A 23,080-nucleotide genomic window follows, 5' to 3' on the forward strand; every position below is an offset into this window, starting at 1 on the left:
CAACTATTTTGGGTTCATCCTTGGAGGACATGGTTTCTCAGGTTTGTCTAGCATTGAAGGACCCAGGCAGTATCATATTATTGGGTCCTTGCATTGAACCACTGGCCCAGCTGACCAGGAGTTTCTAGCAGTGAACCTGGGATCTCCTAAACACTTAATGTGATCTGCTCTAAAAAAAGTTAAACATAAAATTACCATATATAACAACTCTACAGATCTTTATATATACCTGAAAGTATAAAAGTTAAGATTTGAACAATTATTTGAACACTGATGTTCATAAAAATCTTACCAATAGTAACCAGCAGGTAGAAAACAACCCACGAACAAATATCTGTCAAAGGATGAATAAGTAAATCTTGATTGTGCATGTGTTGGTATATGTGCTGATATACATGTATATTATATGCATGAGACAGGAATATTATATTCATCCTTGGAGAGAAACAAAATTCTAGTAATTTCTATAGCATTGAGGAACGTGGAAAGTTTTATGATAAGAAATATAAAGTACTATCAAAAGAATAAGTATTACATGACTAGACTTATGTGAACTAACTGGAGTAGGTAGATTAATTGCGACAGAAAATAGGAGAAGGAAAAAAGAAGGTAGGAGAGGAGTTGCTAACTTCAGCAAGTGCATGTTGTTTATGGGAAGACTTTGTTGTGAAGAATTTTTGGAGGTGGATAGTAGTGATGATTCTATAATAGTGTAAATGTGTTTATTGCCGTTTTAAGTGGTTAAAATGGTAAATTTTGGTTGTGTAGTAGATAAAACTTTTCTAATTCTTAGGTAGTATATACAAAGCTGCTCACTTTTGCGGTGGGGGCTTGGTGGTCATACCATAGATACTCAGGTTTCCTCTTCTTCCTCCTGGTCCTGTGTTCAGGGACCACTTCTGGCAGAACTTAGAGGACTATATGGGGTGCCAGAGATCGAACCTAGGCTAACTACTTGCAAGCCAAGCGGCCCATCCACTGTAGTTTCATTCCAGACTCCATGGCTGCTCACTTTTTTAAGAGCACCTGTCCAGTGTCCTTCACACTCTAGATCCAGCCCTTTTCTCTCACTTTCTATTCTTTGTTCTAGGTACCTGGAATCTCATCTCTGCAACAATTATGTACAGATAGTCTCTTCTGCTCCAAATGCCAATTGTCTCTTTGCCCAGTTCATAAATGGAAACTGATACCCTAAGAACAAGCCTAAAAGCCTGTCATTTTTAGAAAACTCTGTCGATTACTGTAGACAGAAACAATTTCTACTAAAAAACTTTTCTGACTCATTGGAAACCCTTTCCCCCATCAGACTGTGGTCTCCTAAATTCTCCTGTGTAGCACCTTTGCATATTACAATGTAATTCGAAACTGGATCTTAATAAACAGTTGAACAACTGAGTTTTTAGAAAATTGATATGATTCTTTCCTTATAAATCCTCTGAGAGTATAGACAGACATTTATCCTCAATACACTTCCTCCTCCCCCCATTTCCCAACAAAGAGAAAGAAATTTCACACCTTGCCCAGGCTGCAGGTATTATGTGGCTGATGTGGTGAATGGAATAGTGTCAAAATTCAGCTCTTTTCTTACAACGTTATTCTGTGGAGCCGGCAGTAAATCTTACTGTCAACATATGAGCAGCATTATTTTATTGGTTATAAAGCATGTGTTCTTGAACATTTGTCATAGGTTCTGCTCATAAATGAAAAGATCTTGTACATATTTCTGCTACTCCTTCCATCATAAACCCCCTGCCACTGTTCCAACACTGTGGAAACAACTGTGTCATTAATGAAGGATAGCAGATCCGAACCAGTGACCTCCAGATGAAAGACTCATTATTTCATTACTGGTCTCCAGAGTGATTTGGTCCCCTAACACTGGAGCACGGGATTTGAGCTGCAGAGTCTAAGCCTTGAACTATAAAAAACAAATGTAGTCCTTGACACAATTTGGAGCAATTACATTCTATTGTGCCAAGAATTCCTTATTAAAAATCAGTTTAATTGTGCACCCACCATCTGGTTGGCATTATGGTCTTTTGTGGGAGGGAAAAGCTATTTTGTATTTACCTGATTTTCCATAGTATAAGCATGCAGTTTTGAAGAAAGGGGAAAGCTTATAGTACTAAAATATTACTTATTAGGGAAACTTTAAACCATTTACCAGACTTCCCTTAATTTTCAAGCTATAAGATTCAGTTTCTTGCATCATTTGAGATTTAAATGGAAAAGAACAATTTTAAAGTAAGAAATTTATATGTTCTTATCATATGCTAAATTTATTTGTATGTAATCATTTCAATTTTATCTTCTAAAAATAATAATCCTTTTAAATATAATAGATTAGTGTTTTGTGGAGTTTTTTAAGCTTATGTAAGTGGGATATTGAAATGTGAGAGGTTTTACTTTTTTTTTTTTTTTTTTTGGTTTTTGGGCCACACCCGGTAACGCTCAGGGGTTACTCCTGGCTATGCGCTCAGAAGTTGCTCCTGGCTTGGGGGACCATATGGGATGCCGGGGGATCGAACCTTGGTCCGTCTAAGGTTAGCGCAGGCAAGGCAGGCACCTTACCTGTAGCGCTACCGCCCGGCCCCAGAGGTTTTACTTTTGATTGTCTTCTGGGTCGGTTTTTTTTTGTTTGTTTTTTTTTTGTTTTTGTTTTTGTTTTTGTTTTTCGGACCACTCGCGTTTCATGCTCAGGGGTTACTCCTTGCTAAGAGCTCAGAAATTGCCCCTGGCTTGGGGAGACCATATGAGACGCCGGGATCGAACCACGGTCCATCCTTGTCTAGCGCTTGCAAGGCAGACACCTTACTTCTAGCGCCACCTCACCGGCCCCTGGATCAGTTTTAATCATATTAAATAATTACAACATCTTAACACAAAATATTTCAGAAAAAATTTTCAAGCCATCGCAATTACATTTTGTTATACAAAATAGCCAAATTTTTGGAACTTGTTTTACTAAAATAGTTATACTTTCATCTAAAAATTATGCTTTAGCTTTATTACATGTATTTAAGACTGACGATTGAAATTATCTTTTTTTTTTTTTAAAGTAAGGCTTTTTTAAATTTGGTGTTTGGGGGCTGCACCTGGAAGTGCTCAGGGGTAACTCCTGGCTCTACACTCAAGACGTACTCCTGGAGGTTCTCAACAGATCAACCATAATGGATATTGGGGACTGAACTTAGGTCAGCTAAATACAAGGCAAGCACTTCACCTACTGTGCTATTGCTTTGGCACAGGGAATCTTAAGTTTTTGTTGATTTATATAAGCTTTATTTTTTTGGTTGGTTTTTATTAAATGCTTAGAGTGTTTTTGTTCTGATTATATGATTATAGTTTTTTAAGATTTTGTTTTTTTAGCCACAACCAGTGGTGCTCAGGGATTACTCCTGGCTCTGTGCTTGGTGGGCTTCAGGGAATCATTGGGATTCAAAGGTTTGAACCAAGGTTGGCCACATACAAGGCAAGTTCCCTACCTTTGATGCTATATCTCTGGCTCTTATAGCTGTACTTTTGAAATGTAACTATATTAAATTATGAGCAGTATGCTTAGGGTTGGTGCACATGCCTAATTTTTGGATAACTTTATCGTCAATTAAGAAAGCTTTAAAAAATAAGCAGTACTGAAATTTAAGCCATGATGCTTTTATTCTGAATTATTTTGACTTCAGTATTTTTTTAAGTGACTTGTTATTTAGGATACACTACAAGTAACTACATAAAGTATTTCATCTCTATGCTCTGATAATAATCCCTATTTCTTAGGATTGCTGTGAAAAATTTTAGGGAAAGGGGAATTTGAGTCACATCTCACAATGTGGTGTGGTCAGGGCTGGGTAGGGTGGGGATCTATTCCAGTTCTGTGTTTGGTTTAAAAAAGGTAATTTGTTTAGAGTACTTGCAAGACTTTTGTGTTACAGACTGACCATTAAATGAATATTTCCATCAAGAAACAACATACAATCTGCTGTATTTGATTTTTTTCCCCATACATTTTTTAAAAGCAAAAACTCTGGTCTCTTAGGATGTTGTTCATGTTTACATAGTAATTAAGTGCTTAAACAGGAATGAACCTTCTTTGGCCAATTCCCTGGTCTGTATGCTGATCTCTTTTATGTGATCTTTTCTCTTATTATTTAGTATGACTGTTCTGTATGTATGTGTTTATTTATTTAGCTCTTTCCTTATACCAGGTATGCGCTAGCTATGGGTATTTAATAAAAGGTGGAACTTATATATTATCTTTGTCTGTATTAATTTTACAAATGATGTGCTAGATAAGGAACTAGTACAACAAAAATTATAGAAAGTGAGAAACAAAGAAATGAGCATGTTGTATAGTAATGATGAAAATAAGTTATTTTCATTATTCTCTATATAATCATTTACAATAATTCTCTAAATTTTTAAAATGGACCGCTTACTTATTATTTAATACTACAAATGATTGCCTCAGGCAATCAGTAGGAAAATTTCATAAACCTTCCTTATCTTTCTTTGCACTCACAACCCCTTGCAAATCTCATGTCACATTTGTTGTAGTTTTCCAAAAGATGAATCTCATACACATTACTCTGTAACATTTTTATTTGCTAGTCTTAAAATTTGAACTTTGAGGAGCCGGCAAGGTGGCGCTGGAGGTAAGGTGTCTGCCTTGCAAGCGCTAGCCAAGGAAGGACCACAGTTTGATCCCCCGGCGTCCCATATGGTCCCCCCCAAGCCAGGGACAATTAATGAGCTCTTAGCCCGGATTAACCCCTGAGCATCAAATGGGTGTGGCCCGAAAAACAAAAAAAAAATGAACTTGAGGGCTGGCACGATAGCACAGCTGTAGAGTGTTTGCTTTGCACATGGCAGATCCAGGACAGACCTGGTTCGATCCCTGGCATCTCATATGATACCCCTAGCCATGAGTGATTTCTGAGTGCTTAGCCAGGAGTAACTCCTGAGTGTCACCGGATGTGGCCTAAATACAAAAAAAAAAAATTGGCCTTGGAAGTTTTTTGAACCAGTAGGATTTTCTTTATATCTATGTACTCCAAGATGAAATCCTATCTGTTTCTTATAAGCTGGTTTTAAATATTGTCCCTTTCTCCCACAATTCATGGACAAAAAAATACTTGAGCTATCTTTTTGAAGGACCCTGGGGACTGGGCCACATCTAACTGTATTCAATGCTTACTACTAGGTCTGGTGGGTTTCTGGGATCATATAGGGTACTGAAGATTGAACCCAGGTCAGCTAAGTACAAGGAAAGCTCTTCTGTGCTATTGCTCTGGCCTCTCAGTTGTTCTTTTAAGACAAACTATGAAATCTACTATTTATTTCTCCTATTTTTGTTGTTAACTCCTGCACTATAATAGCATCCCTGGTTCTATTGCCTTTAATTTCTCATTTATTTGCTACTAGTTTAGCTATTTGTTTTGCATTTTCTTTCATTCATCTAACATTATATTAACTTGGCATGCAACCCTTCATTTACATACAAATAAGTAGAATGTGTTAAAAGATAAGTGCTCATATTTTATTGGCTTGGCTACTTTCAACTTATTTTTTTTTTGTTTGTTTTTGTTTTTGGGCCACACCCGGCGGTGCTCAGGGGTTACTCCTGGCTGTCTGCTCAGAAATAGCTCCTGGCAGGCACAGGGGACCATATGGGACACCGGGATTCAAACCAACCACCTTTGGTCCTGGATCGGCTGCTTGCAAGGCAAACACCGCTGTGCTATCTCTCCGGGCCCTACTTTCAACTTATGAATGAAAAACTTTAGGTTCTCCCCCACCACATGCTTTTAGTTTTGTTTTCTTTTGATAAAAATACTGCCCAAGAGGCAGATTTTTATCAAGGTACTTGAGAAATAAATTTCTATAAATAAATCCTTTAGATGAAATATATGCATACTTATTTTATCCTAATATTTATTTTATTTTCTTAACTTTATTTATTTATTGGTTTTGGGGCCACCTTCAGTGGTGTTCAGAGGTTACTTCAGGCTCTGCACTCAGAAATCGCCCCTGGAAGGCTGGGGGACCACTTGGGATGCTGGGTCCCACTGGGTTTGGTTTTACACAGGGCAAATACCCTATCACTACACTATCACTTCGACCCCATATCCTAATTTTGCCAGATCAAATTCCAAAGAAATGATAATAGCAATATGACTCTGTTGGTACCTTTAATTGACAGGTAATCAGCTCAGACTTGATGTGTGTGATCAGCAAATGATAATTGTTATTGCCTCTTTAATGAGAAACAAGATGTTTAGCTTATTTCCTTATTTTATATTGGATTCTTTTTTGCTTCATTTCTCTACCATGGACCTTACTTAGAACAGAATAAGTAGAAGAATATGTCCTCCCTTTCTTTTTCATAATAAATAAATTCTTTAATTGAAGCATCATTGAGATACACAGTTATAAAGTTGTTCATGATTGAGATAATCAATCAGACAAAACAGTCTGACAAGACAGTCAAACAATGTACAACACCCTTCACCAGTGCACATTTCCCAACTCCAATGTCCCGTTTCTCTCCTGATCTCCCTGTTTCCTGCCTCTGCAGCAAACAATTTTCTTTCTCTTTTTCTCATCCTACTTTCCCTTTGGACACTGTAGTTTGCAATATTGTTACTGAAGGAATATTTTGCACATCCCTATCTCCTTTCACTACCCAGTTCTTGTTCAGAGTGATCATTTTCAGCTATCCTTGTTATAGTGGTCCCTTTTCTGCCCTAACTGCACTCTCCCACTATTTGTGACAAATTTCCTACCACGGACTTGTCCTCTTGGCTCTCATCTCTATTTTTATGGATATTATTACTCTACAACTTTCTTAAGTCAAGGAATTATCTGTGAGGTTTGTGTTGTGAGTTGGTTGGGTGGCAGCATGGCATCCAGGGCTTCCAGACCAGAGCTGCCAAGACAGTTACTGAACCTTTTGGCAGCAGGGCAGCCATTAAAGCAAAGAAGAATCTTTTTCCAAGAGCGAAAGCAATTTAATATGTTTGAGTTAATTTGCTCATAACAGCATGTGAAGACCCAGACCCCAGGAGCTTGGCACACTTTCTCTATTTGGCAGGACTCCATCTCAGCTCACCAAGTCTAAGACCAGCAAGAATCTGGCTCTTTGGCCTCCACATCATTTGCTTATTAGCATTTCTAATTAACAGGAGAGTAAAAGCAGAGGAATAGATTCTCGCATTAATTTCACAGAGGAAAAGTGAGTGGCTATAAGCCACTGCAGAGACTAGGTGTCTGTGGAGATGACCAAATGTTCAGCATTTGTACTGTGGAACTGGGACCACTGAATGTGGCATTTTTGCTTAAGAATCAGGCAATACTTTCTTAATCTTTGTATATAGATTAAACTTGTAGATGACTGGCTTTGAGAATTCTGTTCCAGGGAGCCATTGTGTCCCTGTGTCACAACAAATAAATAAAAGTGAAACTAAGTATGTTTGTATAAATATTTTAAAACACAGTATTATACATTTTCCATTTAATCTATGGAAATCTTGCCAGAATGAAATAAAGTTTGCAATGTAAGAGAGTTTGTAGTGTAAGAAAGAAAACAGCCCCTGGATTTGAAATTAGGAAGTGAATTGTTTTGTTTTCTTTATTTTTGTATTTTTTTTATCTTTTGACCAGAGATAAATACTAATGATGAAAAAAAGGGAACTGATCACTTAATAATGGAGTCTTAGAATAAAGATTGAAACTGAGTTGGAAATGTTGGGAATTAGCTTTATTAGACTTTTCAAAACTATATAACTTATATAAGGCTCATGAACCTGCACCTGATAAAAATGAATAAAAACATATTTTAAAAATCTCTGAAGAATAATGAGTCCATGTCTGTGCCAACTTGGACAGAATTGGAACACTGGCAGTTTGGAAGCATTACTCCAACATCCTTAATCAAGGACGTTAATCTGAAATGAAAAGTGAAAATGTTTGCATAGTTCAGAATTGATGGGAGCCAGGGCCTGAGAGAGAGCATGGAGGTAAGGCGTTTGCCTTTCATGCAGAAGGTCATCGGTTCAATTCCCGGCGTCCCATATGGTCCCCCGTGTCTGCCAGGAGTAATTTCTGAACATGGAGCCAGAAATAACCCCTGAGCACTGCCGAGGTGTGACCCAAAAACCATAAAAAAAATTAAAAAAAAAAAAAAAAAAAAGAATTGATGGGAGCCAGAGCTAATGCTTTGAAAGATTGTGATTTCTTAGGATTTCCTTCCCACTTTATTATTTATTTATTTTTGGTTTTGGGGTCATATCCAGCAGTGCTCAGGGTTTATTCCAGGCTCTGTGTTCAGAAAGTGTTCCTTGCAGGCTCGGCAGAATATATGGAATACCGGGGATAGAACCTGGGTCCATCCAGGCTCAGCTGTGTGCAAAGAAAACTCCTACTGCTATGCTATCATTCTGACCCATCTTCATCACTTTATTGTATATTTTCAACAACTTAGATATCTTAGCTAACAGAATGTATTAGTCTTTAAAGTAACGTCTCATTAATAACTCAACAACATATGTTTTCGGGCCAGAACAGTAGGGCGTATTTCTTGCATGTGCTAACCTAGCTAGTTCGATCCCCCAGCATCCCACATAGTCTCCCAAGCCAGGAGCAATTTCTGAGCACACAGCCAGGAGTATCCTCTGAGCATTTCTGGGCGTGGCCCAAAAAGCAAAAAATAAATAAATAAATAAATAATAATAGTAATAATAATAACTTAAAAAAACTTTTTGTTCTTCAGATGCAAATTTGTGAATTTTGTGTTGTTTTTCTTTTAAGTGCCACACTAGCAGTGCTCAGGGTTTGCTTCTGTTTCTGTACTCAGAGATCAATCTTAATGGTGCTCCTGACAGGGAACCATATGAAGTGTCAGGAGTAGAAACCAGGTAAACCTTATGCAATGCAAGAACTCTGCCTACTGCTTGTCTCCTAAATTTGTGAAGTTTTGGATTTACATTCAAAACCTCTAAAGAGTAGGCCCTCTGCTTTTTATATTTGTGGGTGGCAGGCAACTTGATTCGTGAAAATATAGCCTATGCTGCCTTGAAGCATGTCCTATTACATGTCACAATTTTCTTCTGAAAGATATCCTACAGCAAGAGTTCCAACTTTATCAAGGTAACCTAATACATTTCTTTTACCAAAACTGAATTCCTCAGTAGTGGCATTTGCACCTTACAATTGCTTTCTTTTTTTTTCTTTTTTGTATTGTGGTCAAAGTGAATTACAAATCTTTCACAGTAATATTTAAGGCACATAGTGATAATGAATGAGGGACATTCCCACCCCCAGTGTTGTCCTTCCACCCCTGTTCCAGCTTGCATCCCACTTCTCCCTCCTCTACCCCCCGCCAATATAATGCTAGTGCAACTGTTTTCCTCTTGTACAGCTTGATGTATATTTGGTATCGATTCTGTTGTCATTGACTTTGGATTTGGTATTTAAGTCTGATCATTTTTTTATTTACACCATATGAACATACGACTATCTCGTCTTGTACCCTCCATTTTTCTCCCTCCAATAATTATGCTGATCAAGGTGATTCCAGTAATGTGGCTCTATTGGAGATATAAGAAAGGATATGGGAGAAGTCCATCTAGGTGCTGTAAGTATCCATTTGGAAGAAGAAAGGGAAAAGAAGAAAAAAGAAGAAAAAAATAAAACAAAACAAGACAAAAGCAAAACAAAAACTAATAAGAGAGTGACAACTGAAGTACAAAAGAATTAAAAAAAAGAATAAATCAAAAACCAAAACCACCAGCTACAAAGAAACAAATAAAAAAACCCAAGAAATCAAAAACAAAAACAAAAATAAAAATAAAAGCAAAAACAAGAACAACAACAAAAAACAGACCAGCAACTTCTTAAAAAAGGGTTCTTAGGAGTTTGCCCCTTGCACTGGTAAGTGGTGGGCACTGGGTTGGACAGCTAGCCAAAGAACCCCTGGACTGCCAGTTAGTCCAGGGGGACCAGATTCCCCCATGCCAGAATGGTCTTCATGGCCACATTTGGTAACCTGGGCCTTGGGGGATGGGATAGGACTGCTAGCCAAAGCAGATTTATCTCAACCATAGCAGCCCCTCTGTGGGGGTGTCCCTTTTTTTTTTTACGATAACCATTTTCAAAAGCGCGCGAGTGCAAGACATATACCCTCTTTAACATCGTTCAAAAATATTCTAATTCTTGACTATTTATAGGAAAGGAAATGGAATATCCTATATATGGAGGATAGCACTCAAATTGATCTCTGAATCAGTGTCTAAATGAATGTTACTTTCTATACAGTTGTCCTCTCTGACTGCTGAGCCTTATCCTTAAATATTTCATCTATACAATGTATATAGCCTCTCTTCTATATTGCCTATCCACACCCAGAGACCTTTCTACTCCCCTCATATCCCAACCCGGATTTGTTATCTCCCCCTTATTTAACTCTCTTTACCCTCAGTTTTTAACCTGTTAGGCACCAAGACCGACCTCCTTCCCAACAGACCACCATCCAGCTCCTCAATGAAAGACACCCTCTCGATCCCTCATCTTGTGTCTCAGCAAGAAACCACAACCAGGGGTCGGAGAGATAGCATGGAGGTAAGGCATTTGCCTTTCATGCAGGAGGTCATCGGTTTGAATCCCGGCGTCCCATATGGTCCCCCGTGCCTGCCAGGAGCAATTTCTGAGCCTGGAGCCAGGAATAACCCCTGAGCACTGCTGGGTGTGACCCAAAAACCACAAAAAGCCAGCCACTTTGCTGTATTGGCCTATTGTTTCTAAGGGTTTTACTGTGGACTCTTTAGGGTTTTCTATGTATATCATCATATCATCTGCAAAATGGATAGTTGGACTTCATCTTTCCCTATCTGGATTCCTTGATTTCCCTTCTCTTGTCTGATAGCTATTGCTCGTACTTCTAAAACTATGTTGAATAAGTGTGGAGAAAGTGGACAGCCCTGCCAAGTTCCTGACCTTAGTGGAAATGTTTTCAGTTTTTCGCCATTAAGATAATATTGGCAGTGGGCTTTTTATAGGTAGCTGTAACTATCTTGAGGAAGGTTCCTTATAACCCTATTTTGCTGAGTGTTTTCAGCTTCAATGTCTGTTGAATTTTGTCAAATGCCTTCTCTGTGTCGATTGATACGATTATGTGGTTTTGTCTTTCTTCTTGTTGATGTGATGTATAATGTTGATTGATTTGCATATGTTAAACTATCTTTGCATCCCTGGGATGAAACCTACTTGCTCATGGTGTATAATCTTTTTGATGTATTGTAAGATTTTGTTGAGGATTTTTGCATCTATGTTCATTAGTGAAATTGGTCTGTAGTTCTCTTTCTTGGCAGTTTCTTTGCCATCTTTGGGAGTGAGTGTGATAATTGCCTCGTCAAATGTGGGTGCCTTTTCCTGCAGAGACACCAGTTAAGATGTGGTTATTCTTTCTTGGAGGTAGATCGTGCATACTCAAAGACAAAGACAGACATACAAAGACAGAAAAAAGTGGGAGAAGGATTCCAGCCAAGACCAAATCCAATTCTGTTTATTGAAACTCAAGGCCCAGTTTAAATACCTTTTTTTGTGGGCACAGCTCTACTCGTAAATATGTCAATAAGAGGTATGTATATTGAACAGGACGAATAACAGGATCCATTGGCAAGTGAGATGGAATGTGCAGATAATGAGCTCTGTCTCCATCAGGTTGGGGATGTACTGATAATGGAACCTATCTCCAGCAGGTGGAATATATAGATAAGGGGATCTTAAATGTTTACATTTAATTCTCGAGGCTACCTGCTTTGATTATGGCTCTCTGTTTGGTGCCCTGTATTCTTAAATGGTTAATATTCAATTCTCAAGTCTGCCTGTATTTTAGCCCTGCATATTATCTTGTATTTGTCACAATTCTACTTTTTAGCTAAGTGTTCTGCCTGTACTAAGGGGCTCCCTACAGTAAAAGGAGTGAGGAAGGAATCCTGTCTTTTCAAAGTTTTGAAAGAGCCTGAGAATCAGTGGTTGTGATTCTTCTTGGAATGTTTGATAGAATTCACCCGTGAAGCCATCTGGACCTGGACTTTTGTTCTTGGGGAATTTCTTATTACTTTTTCGATTTTCTCAAAACGTGATTAGACTGTTTAGGCTTTCTACATCCTCTTTATTCAGTCTCGGGAAATGATACTTTTCCAGAAATCTGTCGGTTTCTTCAGGGTTCTCTAGCCTAACTGAGTAGAGTTGTTCAGAGTACGCCCTCATGATGTCTTGATTTCTTGGGGTTTTGTTGTAATCTCTCCCCTTTCATTTGTGATCCTATTTATTTGGGTGTTTTTCCTTTTTTTTTTTTTTGGTTTTGGGGCCACACCTGGCGATGCTCAGGGGTTACTCCTGGCTGTCTGCTCAGAAATAGCTCCTGGCAGGCACGGGGAACCATATTGGACACTGGGATTTGAACCAACCACCTTTGGTCCTGGATCGGCTGCTTGCAAGGCAAACGCCGCTGTGCTTTCTCTCAGCCCCCCCCCCTTTTTTTGACGAGTCTTGCCAGCACTTTGTCTATCTTCTTTATTCTTTTGAAAAACCAGCTCTTGGTCTCATTTTTTTTTGTATTGTTTTCTTTGTTTCTATGTTGTTTATTTCTGCATGGGTTTTTTAATTTCTTTTTTTATGGTTGCGTTTGGGTTTCTTTGTTGTTGTTTTTTTTCCAGATTCTTAAGATGTCTATGTTGACTGTTGATTTTGTCATTTTTCTCTCACCTGACATAGGCCTATATTGCTATGAATTTCCCCCTAATTACTGTTTTTGCTGTGGCCCACAGATTTTGACAGTTTGTCTCTTCATTATCATTCGTCTCAGGGAATCTTTTTATTTCATACTGGATATTTGATCCAACTGTTGTTCAGTAGCATGTTGTTTAATCTCCAGGTGTTGGGTTTTCTCCACATTTTCTTTTTTCAATCAATCTTCATCTCTGTTGCATAATGGTCTGATGGGGAGCTTCTAATAATCTTTATGTTTATGACTTTGTGCAAGTTAGATTTATATCCTAAGGCATGGTCTATTCTAGAGAAGATTCCATGTGCAGTTGAGAATAATGTATATTCTGCTTTATTGGGGTGGAGAACCCTGTATAGGTCCATTATACCCATTTCTCCTAACTTCTCATTTAGGGCTCTTATATCTTTGCTAGTTTTCTGCCTGGTGGATCTGTCTAGTGGTGATAGTGGAGTATTGAAATCTCCTACTACTGTCACATTTCCTTCCGTATGTTTCTCTAGATTTGTGAGCAAATGCCTTACATATTTTGATGGCTCTGCAGTTGGCACATAAATATTGTTCAGAGTTAGTACTTCTTGGTCTAATGTTCCCCTGATCAGTAGATAGTGACCCTCTTGGTCTCTGAGCACTTTCTTGAGGTTGAATGCAATTTGGTCTGATATAATAATGGCTGTCCCTGCTTTTTTAATTTTCTATTGGCAGGAATAATTGGTTTCCATCCTTTAATTCTAAGCCTGGGCCTATCATGTTCTTTTAGGTGTTTCTTGGAGACAGCTTATAGCTGGTTTTTGTTTTCTGATCCATCCCTCTACTCTGTGTCTTTTAATGGGGGAATTTAGCCCATTGACATTTCAGGAGATTACTGCCAAAGAAGGCTGTTGTGCAGTTGTATTGTGTAGGGTGGTTGTTGTTACAATTGGGGATTTGGATTGTGTAATACATCTTTGAGAAGTTCATTTAGAGATGGTTTGGTTAGCTCAAATAGTGTGAATTTATTTTTTTGTCTAAGAATGTTATTAATTTTCCTTCCATATGAATGAGAGTTTTGCTAGGTAGTGTACTCTAGGTTGGAAGTTTTTTTCATTCAGTAGTTTAAATATGTCACTTCACTGTCTTGTTTCTTGAATTGTTTCAAATGGGAGGTCTGATTAGATTCTTATTTCCCTTCCTTTGTATTTGAGGATTTTTCTCTCCCTTATTGCTTTTTTTTTGTTTTATTTTGTTTTTGTTTGTTTGTTTTTTTGCCAGTTGCATTACTATATGTCTTGGTGTTGGTCTGTTAGGGTCTATTTTATTAGGGACCCTTTTTGCCTCCTGGTTTTGTACAGGTGTCTCTTTCTATGGGAAAATTCTCTATTAATTCCTTCACTACTTGCTCTTCTCCTTTCCCTTTTTCATCTTCTTCTGGTATTCCTACAATTCATAGGTTATTTCTTTTATCTTTGTTCATTAGGTATCTAACTTTTTCTTCCAATGTTTTGTCTCTTGCTTTCTGATTGACTTTTTTGTCATTGTTATTTTATAGTTTTTCCTCAATTTCCTCTATGCATTTTTCCAACTGTGTAATTCTACTATTGTGGCTTGTTAATATGTTTTCTTATTTCCACTAGTTCCAATTATATGGGTTCTTTCATTTGTTGTAAAAGTTCTTTTTTTTTTTAGTTGGCTGAATTGTTAATCTCTATAGATTTCTTAATCTCGCAGGTTAGTGATTCTTGATTTCCATTGCTAAGGCATTCATTGTTGCTCTTAAATTCTCATCTATTGGGCTTGTGTGTTTTGGTGGAGTTGGAAACTTAATAGGATGTCTCTCCATTCTCCCAGCTGCTAGTGTCTTCCTTAGTTTACCCTTATTTCTTTACATCATGTGGTTTTTAATGTTGTTTTCTGATTGTTTAATAAAATTGTCTGCTGTATTGTATGTATGATAGGGATATATTTATTCCCCAAAATTAGGCATCCAAAGTTGTCTTCCCTCTGATATATTTTGCTTAACATAATACCCTCTACTTCCATTCATATTGTAGCAGGAGCCAAGATTCATCATTTCTTGTAGTTACATAATATCCCACTTTCTGTTATTGGACATTTGGGATGTTTCCATATCCTGGGTATTATATACTATGTACTTCAGTAATCATAGGTGTGAATATAAATCTATCTTTTGAACTGTTTTTTGTGCATTGGAAGTAGAAACAAATAAATGGAATGCTGGAAAATAAGGACGCTCTGTTCTTACTTTATTGAGAACTCTGCATACAGTTTTCTCTACAGACTGATCCAAATGACATTCCCACCAATAGTGAATTAAGGATTCATTTTTTCAGCACAGCTCCACCAGCATTGCTTGTTTCTAATCTTTTTGATATATGCAGTGTGAGATTATATCACATTATTTTTATTTACATTTCTGTAATAATAAGTGAGGAAAATATAGACATAACTTTCCACAGTAAGACACCTCAGGATTGTTTTTCCATGTTCCATTGTTTTGACTTCACTGACAAAATCAAAGTAAACAAATGGAACTACATAGAATTTATGATATTTTGCACATTTAAATCCAGAGAGATAGTGCAGGGATAATACACTTGTATGAAATGTGATCTACCCTGGTTCTATCCTCAGCACCACAGATGGACTTCCAAGCAGTTTCAGGAATAACCCCTGTACCCAAAACAAACACAAGTTTTCTACATGTCAAAAGAAATTGGGCTAAAATAGACACCCCACCAAGTGGGAGGTTGAGGATTGAACCTGAGTGGGCAGCATGTAAGAAATGCCCTACCCTCTGTGCTATCACTTCGGCTCCATTTTAATGCTTTGAGTATTTTTAAATTTAACTATTCAGTCCATTTATAATTAATGTGAGCATAAAAGACCAAACTATTATGTTTAGATTGTGTTTTATTATAATAAGAGCATTCCAAACAAGCTTATTAAAAAGATGTTGACATAATTGCCTTATATTTGTGTGAAGGAAAAATAAAGATCAATGTTTATTTCCCCAGAACCAATCAACCAAGGCCCATTCTAGTTTAGTGTGAGGGAGGAGCAATAACCTTAGAAAGTGAGGCCAGGACCTCCACTTTAGGGTTTTGGATATAATGAGCACAAATTTGATCTTGTTCAACTAATATGTCTTTTCAAGTTCATTTAACAATCTCTTGTACATGCTATTTTTTTATTTTTTTGTCTTATCCATTTTATATTATACCATAATATATTTGTTATTACTTTGCCATCACAGTTTTTTAAAAAAATGTTTTAATTCTTAATAATACCTTAATTTCTTTTGCTAAATTTTGTATCTATTTTATTTTGCTATAAACTTTTATGAATTTACTTCTGAATTTTGGTATAGTATGTTGTTAGAAAAATATGGTACCAACTTGATATTTCCCCTTGTAGTTTAGTTTCTTTATGATTAAACATAACTTTTTATTAATGAATTTCTATATTAGAGTATATTTGAATGTTCATAGAATATCTGTTGTTTTGCTTAGTTGACAGTTCTCTGTGAACTGATGAAGGTTATAGAATATTTCATTTATTTCTTTTATATAACTTTGAATATTTTTTCTATTCTATTTGTTTTTTTCCTCAAAAAATACATTTTCCTTTCCCACTACATATCTAGTAGTAAGCCTTGAGCACAGGTGTGGCCCAAACTGCTTCTGAGAAATAATAAAATAAAAACATACTCCTTTAAAAATGTTTTAAAGAGTAATTGACTTCTTTTAAAATCATGTGTTAGCTGGCTGGAGAAGAATTAAGGCTCTTGCCTTGCATGACGTGTTTTTATCCTTGACACCACATATGTTCCTCCAGTATTAGGAATGATCCTTGAATGCAAAGCCAGGAGTCATCCCCAAGCATAGAACAAGGAGTAAGCTCTGTCAATCTTTTGCCCTTGATTAGTCTTTGTTCCGTTCCTCAAGTCTGCTCTATCAGTCTCTGAAAGTTTTCAACTCTGCCAAATCTAGGTTTCATTCCTTTATCTGTAACACCGGCCCTTACTTCTTTTTCTCATTATATATCATACACATGCTGTTTTAGCTCTTGGTTTCTGTGCCCCATCCAACACTGTTCATAGTTTACTCCTGATTCTGCTCAGAGATCACTTTTAGCAGTGTTCAGCAAACCATATGCTATTCCAGGGTTTGTATCTGAACATTTTTTCCTAACCTGTTAGACCAAAGCAGGTGCCTAAACCATTATTTTATCTCTCTGGCCCAGATATGTGTTTTTCTTTAACTGTTTTAGGCACTTCAGGAGTATTCAGAAGTTTTGTCTACCTGGTGGTCCTTGTGTTTCTTTTTGTATAGATTTTTTTCCTTTGCTTTTGGTCATATACATTATTTTTTTTGTGTTGATGTTTAGGGGGGAATGAGTATGGGCATTGTTTCAGAATATTCCATCATCAAACTTTCTCCTCTGTTGTTACCTATCACTTAGCAGTAATAAACCACTAGTTACCCCTTCTCCTCAAGCAAGGATAGATGTCTCACTGTGAATTTCTGTACATATGATTTTATGTTAGATGACTTTTAATGTCTTTTCTATTTACGTTGGTCAATTCAGCAAAGTTGATAGGAATTATCCTCACTTGCTTTTTGGGAGAAAGGAAAGTGAGAGAAAGGAGGAGATTATTCTATGCATGCATTTGTTGAACTCCTCCAGAATTTGCTTGAACTATAATTTATCCTCTAAATAAAAATTTGTTCAGTTGTTTTTCACTTGTTTTGCCTGTTTCCTAGAAATTATAGTAATTTGTCTGCTTTTAAAATTCTTCCTTGATTTTATCCAATCTTATAATAATGATCAATTTTATGCCAATTGTGGGTTTAATTAATACTGTCTCATATTTTCATCGAAACTAGTGATATTTTTGTACTTCCAGTGGTTTTTACTGTCTTCAATTGATGTTAGAGTGGCAAACAAAATATTATTACCATTATATCTTCAACAAAAAGTAAATTCAACTGGATTAGGCATTAAAATAGTTCAATACTCACCAGATATTTATCAGCTTTCAATTGCTTGAATAGGGAAATATATAATCTTGAGAAAATTAGGTTACGGCCCTTGGATAAAATAACAAATACATTTGAATAACGCATGAATTTATTGTCTTACTACATCAGAAGTTTGACCAAAATATTGATTGACAAAACTTTATATTGGTAGGGATGCATCCTATTGAAATAAATCGCTATTTTAGAGATGGCTATTATTATTTTAGGTGTTGTAAAAAAATTTTTTCCCTAGATAAAACACAGGAAAACACTTGAACCCTAGCTCTTCACTAACATTTCTCTCCTGAAAAGAGCCAGGCCTCAGGAGAATCTCTTTGCAGATAGTTGAAAATAAGAACAATGTTAGGTATAGGCACTACATACCTAAAACATTAATATTAAATCTTAATAACAAGAGTTAAGATTGAATTTAAGTGGAAGGATTCTTCAAAGGCACAATCTCAGATTTAATAATACTCTCTTGCACCTTTGTTTGGTTTGGGGCCTCACCTGATATGCTCAGGGCTTAATCCTGGCAGGGGTCAGGGAACAATATACTAGAGTTTGACCACATACTGGGGATTGAACCTGGTTTGGCCACATGCAACACAAGCACCTACCAGCTGTACTTAATATCTCTTTAAACTAATAAATGAAATGATGAAAACTGTGCTTAATAAAACCTTATTTTGCAACTAAACTGAAGCCTTCCACTTTGTATCATTGAGAATTGGTGTGTCCTATCTGTACCAACTATCATACTGGGTAGTAGAGTAATGCAGGTCTGAGGAAATTTCTTTCTGGAAAAAATATAATCTGGTGAAGTCAAGAAACTTAATTTTAAAAATCTGACTCATCAAGGCCTTAGTGGCAGTTTTGTTTACTTTAAAATAGAATTAGTTTGCCATGATTTTACATCACTAATGTTTTTCACATCACTGTGATGAACCTGGGATACTTTCAATTCTAGCATGGACACTGCATTCCAGGTAATGGAATTTAGCAAAGTTTTGGACAGCAAACTCTGTGTGACCTCTATTCTGTACTTGCTGCATTCTTAAGTCAGATTTTCAACCATATTCTTCAATGGCTGGTCCCTTTTCTAGCCTTTCTCCTCTCCATGTTCTCTCCTTATTATCCCGTCACAGCCTTCTCTTTATAGGTTTATCTCTGCGCTTGTTTTAATGCTAGTCCCGCCTAAACAATGAGAATCACAGCCTATTTAAAGACACGAGTAATAGTCACAACTTTATTTACACACCCTATGTTATCCAAGGATTATCTTGATATGTTTCTTTAATATCATTATGTCTTGATCTTTGCTTAATTTATGGATATTTTTATTGTTTTGCCATTGTTTATTCCATCCATATTCCCATATTGTTTATTACATCCATATTTCATATTCTATTCATCAATCCACTTAGTCATTTTCTCGTTCGTTGTAATCATTCCTGGTCATTTATTTTATATATTTTTAATCACTCCTACTCCTTTTAATCACTCCAAGATTGTACATGGAACCTGTTTGGTTCCCCGTGGCCAAGTGCTGTGCTGCCTGGCTAGGGCTCCTGACTCTAACTGGTGATATTTTTCAGGGTCAATATATTGGGCTAAAAGCACACATGAGTTAAAAACACATGTGAACAACAGAGAAGCTTCTATTGTTGTTTTTAACTTCTTGAAAATTTTAGAAAGATAAATCATATATCAAAACCAAATTTAAGGTAAATTCAAGTGAATTTCCAAGTAATTGAAATCTTCCAAGACAGTAAGAATGTATTGATACCAAGATGATTTTCTTGAACCATGACTGCCTTTTCTCTAAATATATGAACATTACTTTTTAACAGCTAACATTAACCTTAAATATAAATTTCCTTAATGGAGTGATACTTCTTGTGATATTGAGGATTTCTCTCTTATGAAATAACAACTGCTATCATCCTGTTTTCCGGGAGCCTCTGCAGCTGTGTCCAGTTGGTGGTCCACATTCCCCACTCCTTCTTCAGTGAATGGAAACATTTAGGTCAATATTGATGTAAAACTTCACAAACTTTCTTCTCTTTCAGCTTTGGTTCGCCTTTGTTAATGGATTTTCTGGGCAGATTTTATTTGAACGATGGTGCATCGGCTTGTACAATGTGGTAAGCATTCTCCATCTTCATCTGATAGCATGCGGGACTTCAGTGACATTCCTTTACTGTTTATGTCTGGGAAGTGTATCTAAGTCAATCATCTGTATACATAGCACGCAGCACAGATACATCTTTGGGGCCTTTGTTGCTGTGACACGTCCTGCAGAAGTCCAAACTCCCCACACATGGTTTCAATCATAGAGATCATTCTTGAATAACTCCATGAAATTATTAACTCATATATCTTGATAATAGACCCTTGTTACCTCCTTACTAAATGCCTGGACATCATTTTTATGTTTTTACTCAAGTAAAATTTTCTGAACTAGCTCTAAAACCGGTCCACTTGATAATTTTATTTTGGAATTCTAGAATGTAGATTCAAACATCCAGTCTATAATCAAACATATGGTTTTTTTTTTTTTTTTGTCCTTCAAAAGCATATCTGTCCTTGTAGAAATTTTTGCTTCCCTAGCTGGTACTAAAATAAGGAATCCTGGCTGCCAGCTCCTGTGGTAAATGGTAATCAGTTTATTTGGTACTTTTCTTGTTTTAGAGTTCTTTTCTTCATTACTTGATTAATGAATTAAAAAAAACAGAAGTAAATTTAAACTATCAACATAAGGACTAAGTAGTGAATCAGCTATTTGTTTTGCTGACAGTGAAAATTTTAGCACTTGTAGCTTGCTGCTTTAGACACAGGTTGAATTTTTCGTTTGTTTTGTTTTTGGGCCACAGCCGGTGACACTCAGGGGTTACTCCCGACTATGTGCTCAGAAATTGCTCCTGACTTGGGGGACTATATGGGATGCCGGGGATCAAATTGCAGTCTGTCCTAGGCTAGTGAGTGCAAGACAGACGCCTTACCACTGCACCGCTGCTCCGGCTCCTGGTTGAATATTTATTGAGCAACATTTGCATGATGCTTTTGGAGTTTAACTGACATTATATGTCCTATGTAAGATTTTACTCTAATCAGTTGTCATAAATAGGAATAGATGGAAGTTATCAAATATGATAATATTGATTGATTTGTTTTATTAATATCTTAGCCTACATATGCATTGAAGGCTCGTGTTCAAGTTATTCATGCACCTAAGCACTGCCCAAACCCTTATTAATTTTTATTAATTTTTTTAAAAGTTACTGTATTAGGCACTATATATAAATACAGAATAAAACAGGTTGCTCATTGGGCTAGAGAGATGGTACAGATCAGCCTTGCACTTAGCCAACCTGGATTTAATCCCCAGAATCTAGGGGTGTGCAGAGCCAGGAATAAACCCTGAGCAACAAGGGTGTGCCTCCCAAAAGAACACACACAAAACAAAAACAAAATAGCCATAATAGACTTCTTGCACTCTGTGGCCTGCGTATCTAACAAGTTAGGAGGGTTATATGTGCAGACCACAACAGTAAGGCACTGCCTTGCATGTTCCCACATACCCCATATCATCCTCCGAGCCTTGCTAGACATGATCCCTGAGCATGAACCAGGAATAAATCCTGAGCACAACCAAGTGTGGCCCCCAAACAAATGAAAGTATAAAGAAGTGAAATGTTTAAATGTCTCAAACTAATGAGAGACTGTTATATATTAGATTCTCATTCTAGCCATAGTCAAAATTTTATATCCTTTTATTTTCTGTATAGAAATAGACTAAAGTGGCCAATCATTTGAAATATACCATCATCAGATGGATTTCAGCTTAAAAGAATGTTTAGTGAAGAGATGTTTCTTTTTAGCTGTTTCAGAAAATTTTGACCTATTTAATTTGATTAATCCAGCATAATTTGGAGAAAACTGGGAGGGATCTTTACATATAAGCATAAATATAAAATTCTAAATAAAATATCAGCACTTTATTTCAATAATGTACAAAGAGGAAAATTATCTTTTCTACATATTATTAATATTAAATAAAAACATGGTTTCATCCATAGATGTTGCAAAACTATTTGAGGCAATTCAACTGCCAATCCCAAATTTTAAAAATGTTAAGTAAAATAGAAAATAAAGAAGCCAATTAACTTATTTTTTTTTAAGGTGAGTTCTTTTAATATAAAACTGTTGTGTTTTCAAATCAGGAAATTGGAGAGGTGGGTACAGTGGGTTGGATGCTTGACTTGCACATAACAGTATGGAGTTTGATCCCCAGCACCATATGGTCCTCCAAGCCCTACCAGGAATGATCTTTGAGCACATGCCTGGAGTAAACACTGAGTATCTCTGGGTGTTGCCCAGAAAACAAAATAATTATAATAATCATAAGTTAAAACAGAAAATTTGTAAGATATAGAAATTTGGAATTGCCAAAGCATGAATTTCATCTTCCTTCAATAAATTTCTGTTGTTAGGAAGAAATCTGCACTGGGAAAAAAAAATCTCTTTTTTTTTTTTTATGTGACTAATTGTATAGCAGGTTACTTTATTTTCTGTTCTATGCAAAGTGGTCATCATTCCAACAAAGAGTTTTACTTATTTGAGAGAAAGAATTAGAGCCCACTGCTCTACTGGTGCTGGAGATCAAGATTGAGAAAGCCAGAAGAATAGCAAACAACTTACCCCTCATGACTAACACTTCAGCTCCCCAACAGAAAGTTTTAATATAGTTTATTATTACACCCACTTTGTTAATTTCAAATATTTGTCTAATCATAATGCCAAAAAGAAAGCATTCTCCAGGGCCAGAAAAAATTTCACACAGAGTACAGCACTTCCGTTGCACATAGCTGACCTGGACTAAATCCCTGACTTCACATGATGGTCCCCCAAATGCCTCCAGTTATCCCTGGACACAAAACTAGAAGTAAGTCCAAAGACCACCAATTGAAGAGCCCCCCAAAAAACTAAAATTATTTAGAACAAAAGAAGACAGGGGTGTGGGCTAAGCAATAAAGAAGGAGGGATTGCTTTGTCCCTCAAGTCCCCAGATTGTAACACATTATAATATTTCTTAACAGTACACAAAGCAATCTAAAGCAATCTAAAGCCATAAAACTTACGTAACTCCTTAAACATTACAGGCATAGTATTTTCTTACATTTCCATATACATGCATATTAGCTTACATTAACCTCAAATTTTAAGTGAGTTCTTTTTAAGGATTAGAGTCAAAGGAGCACAGTAAAAATGGTGT

General features: G+C 36.6%; 1 protein-coding gene across 2 annotated transcripts in view; it reads left to right on the forward strand.

Annotated features, from left to right (window-relative positions):
* ATP8A2 (ATPase phospholipid transporting 8A2) overlaps window positions 1–23,080 on the forward strand; it is a 763,449-nt gene that overhangs the window by 527,989 nt on the left and 212,380 nt on the right. For both annotated transcript variants that reach the window (XM_049778216.1, XM_049778217.1), the window contains exon 28: window positions 19,875–19,949. In XM_049778216.1, coding sequence (XP_049634173.1) covers window positions 19,875–19,949 — 75 coding nt within the window. The remainder of the gene's footprint in view (window positions 1–19,874; window positions 19,950–23,080) is intronic.

The sequence above is a fragment of the Suncus etruscus genome, chromosome 8, assembly GCF_024139225.1.
Source record: "Suncus etruscus isolate mSunEtr1 chromosome 8, mSunEtr1.pri.cur, whole genome shotgun sequence".
NCBI classification, from domain to species: domain Eukaryota; kingdom Metazoa; phylum Chordata; class Mammalia; order Eulipotyphla; family Soricidae; genus Suncus; species Suncus etruscus.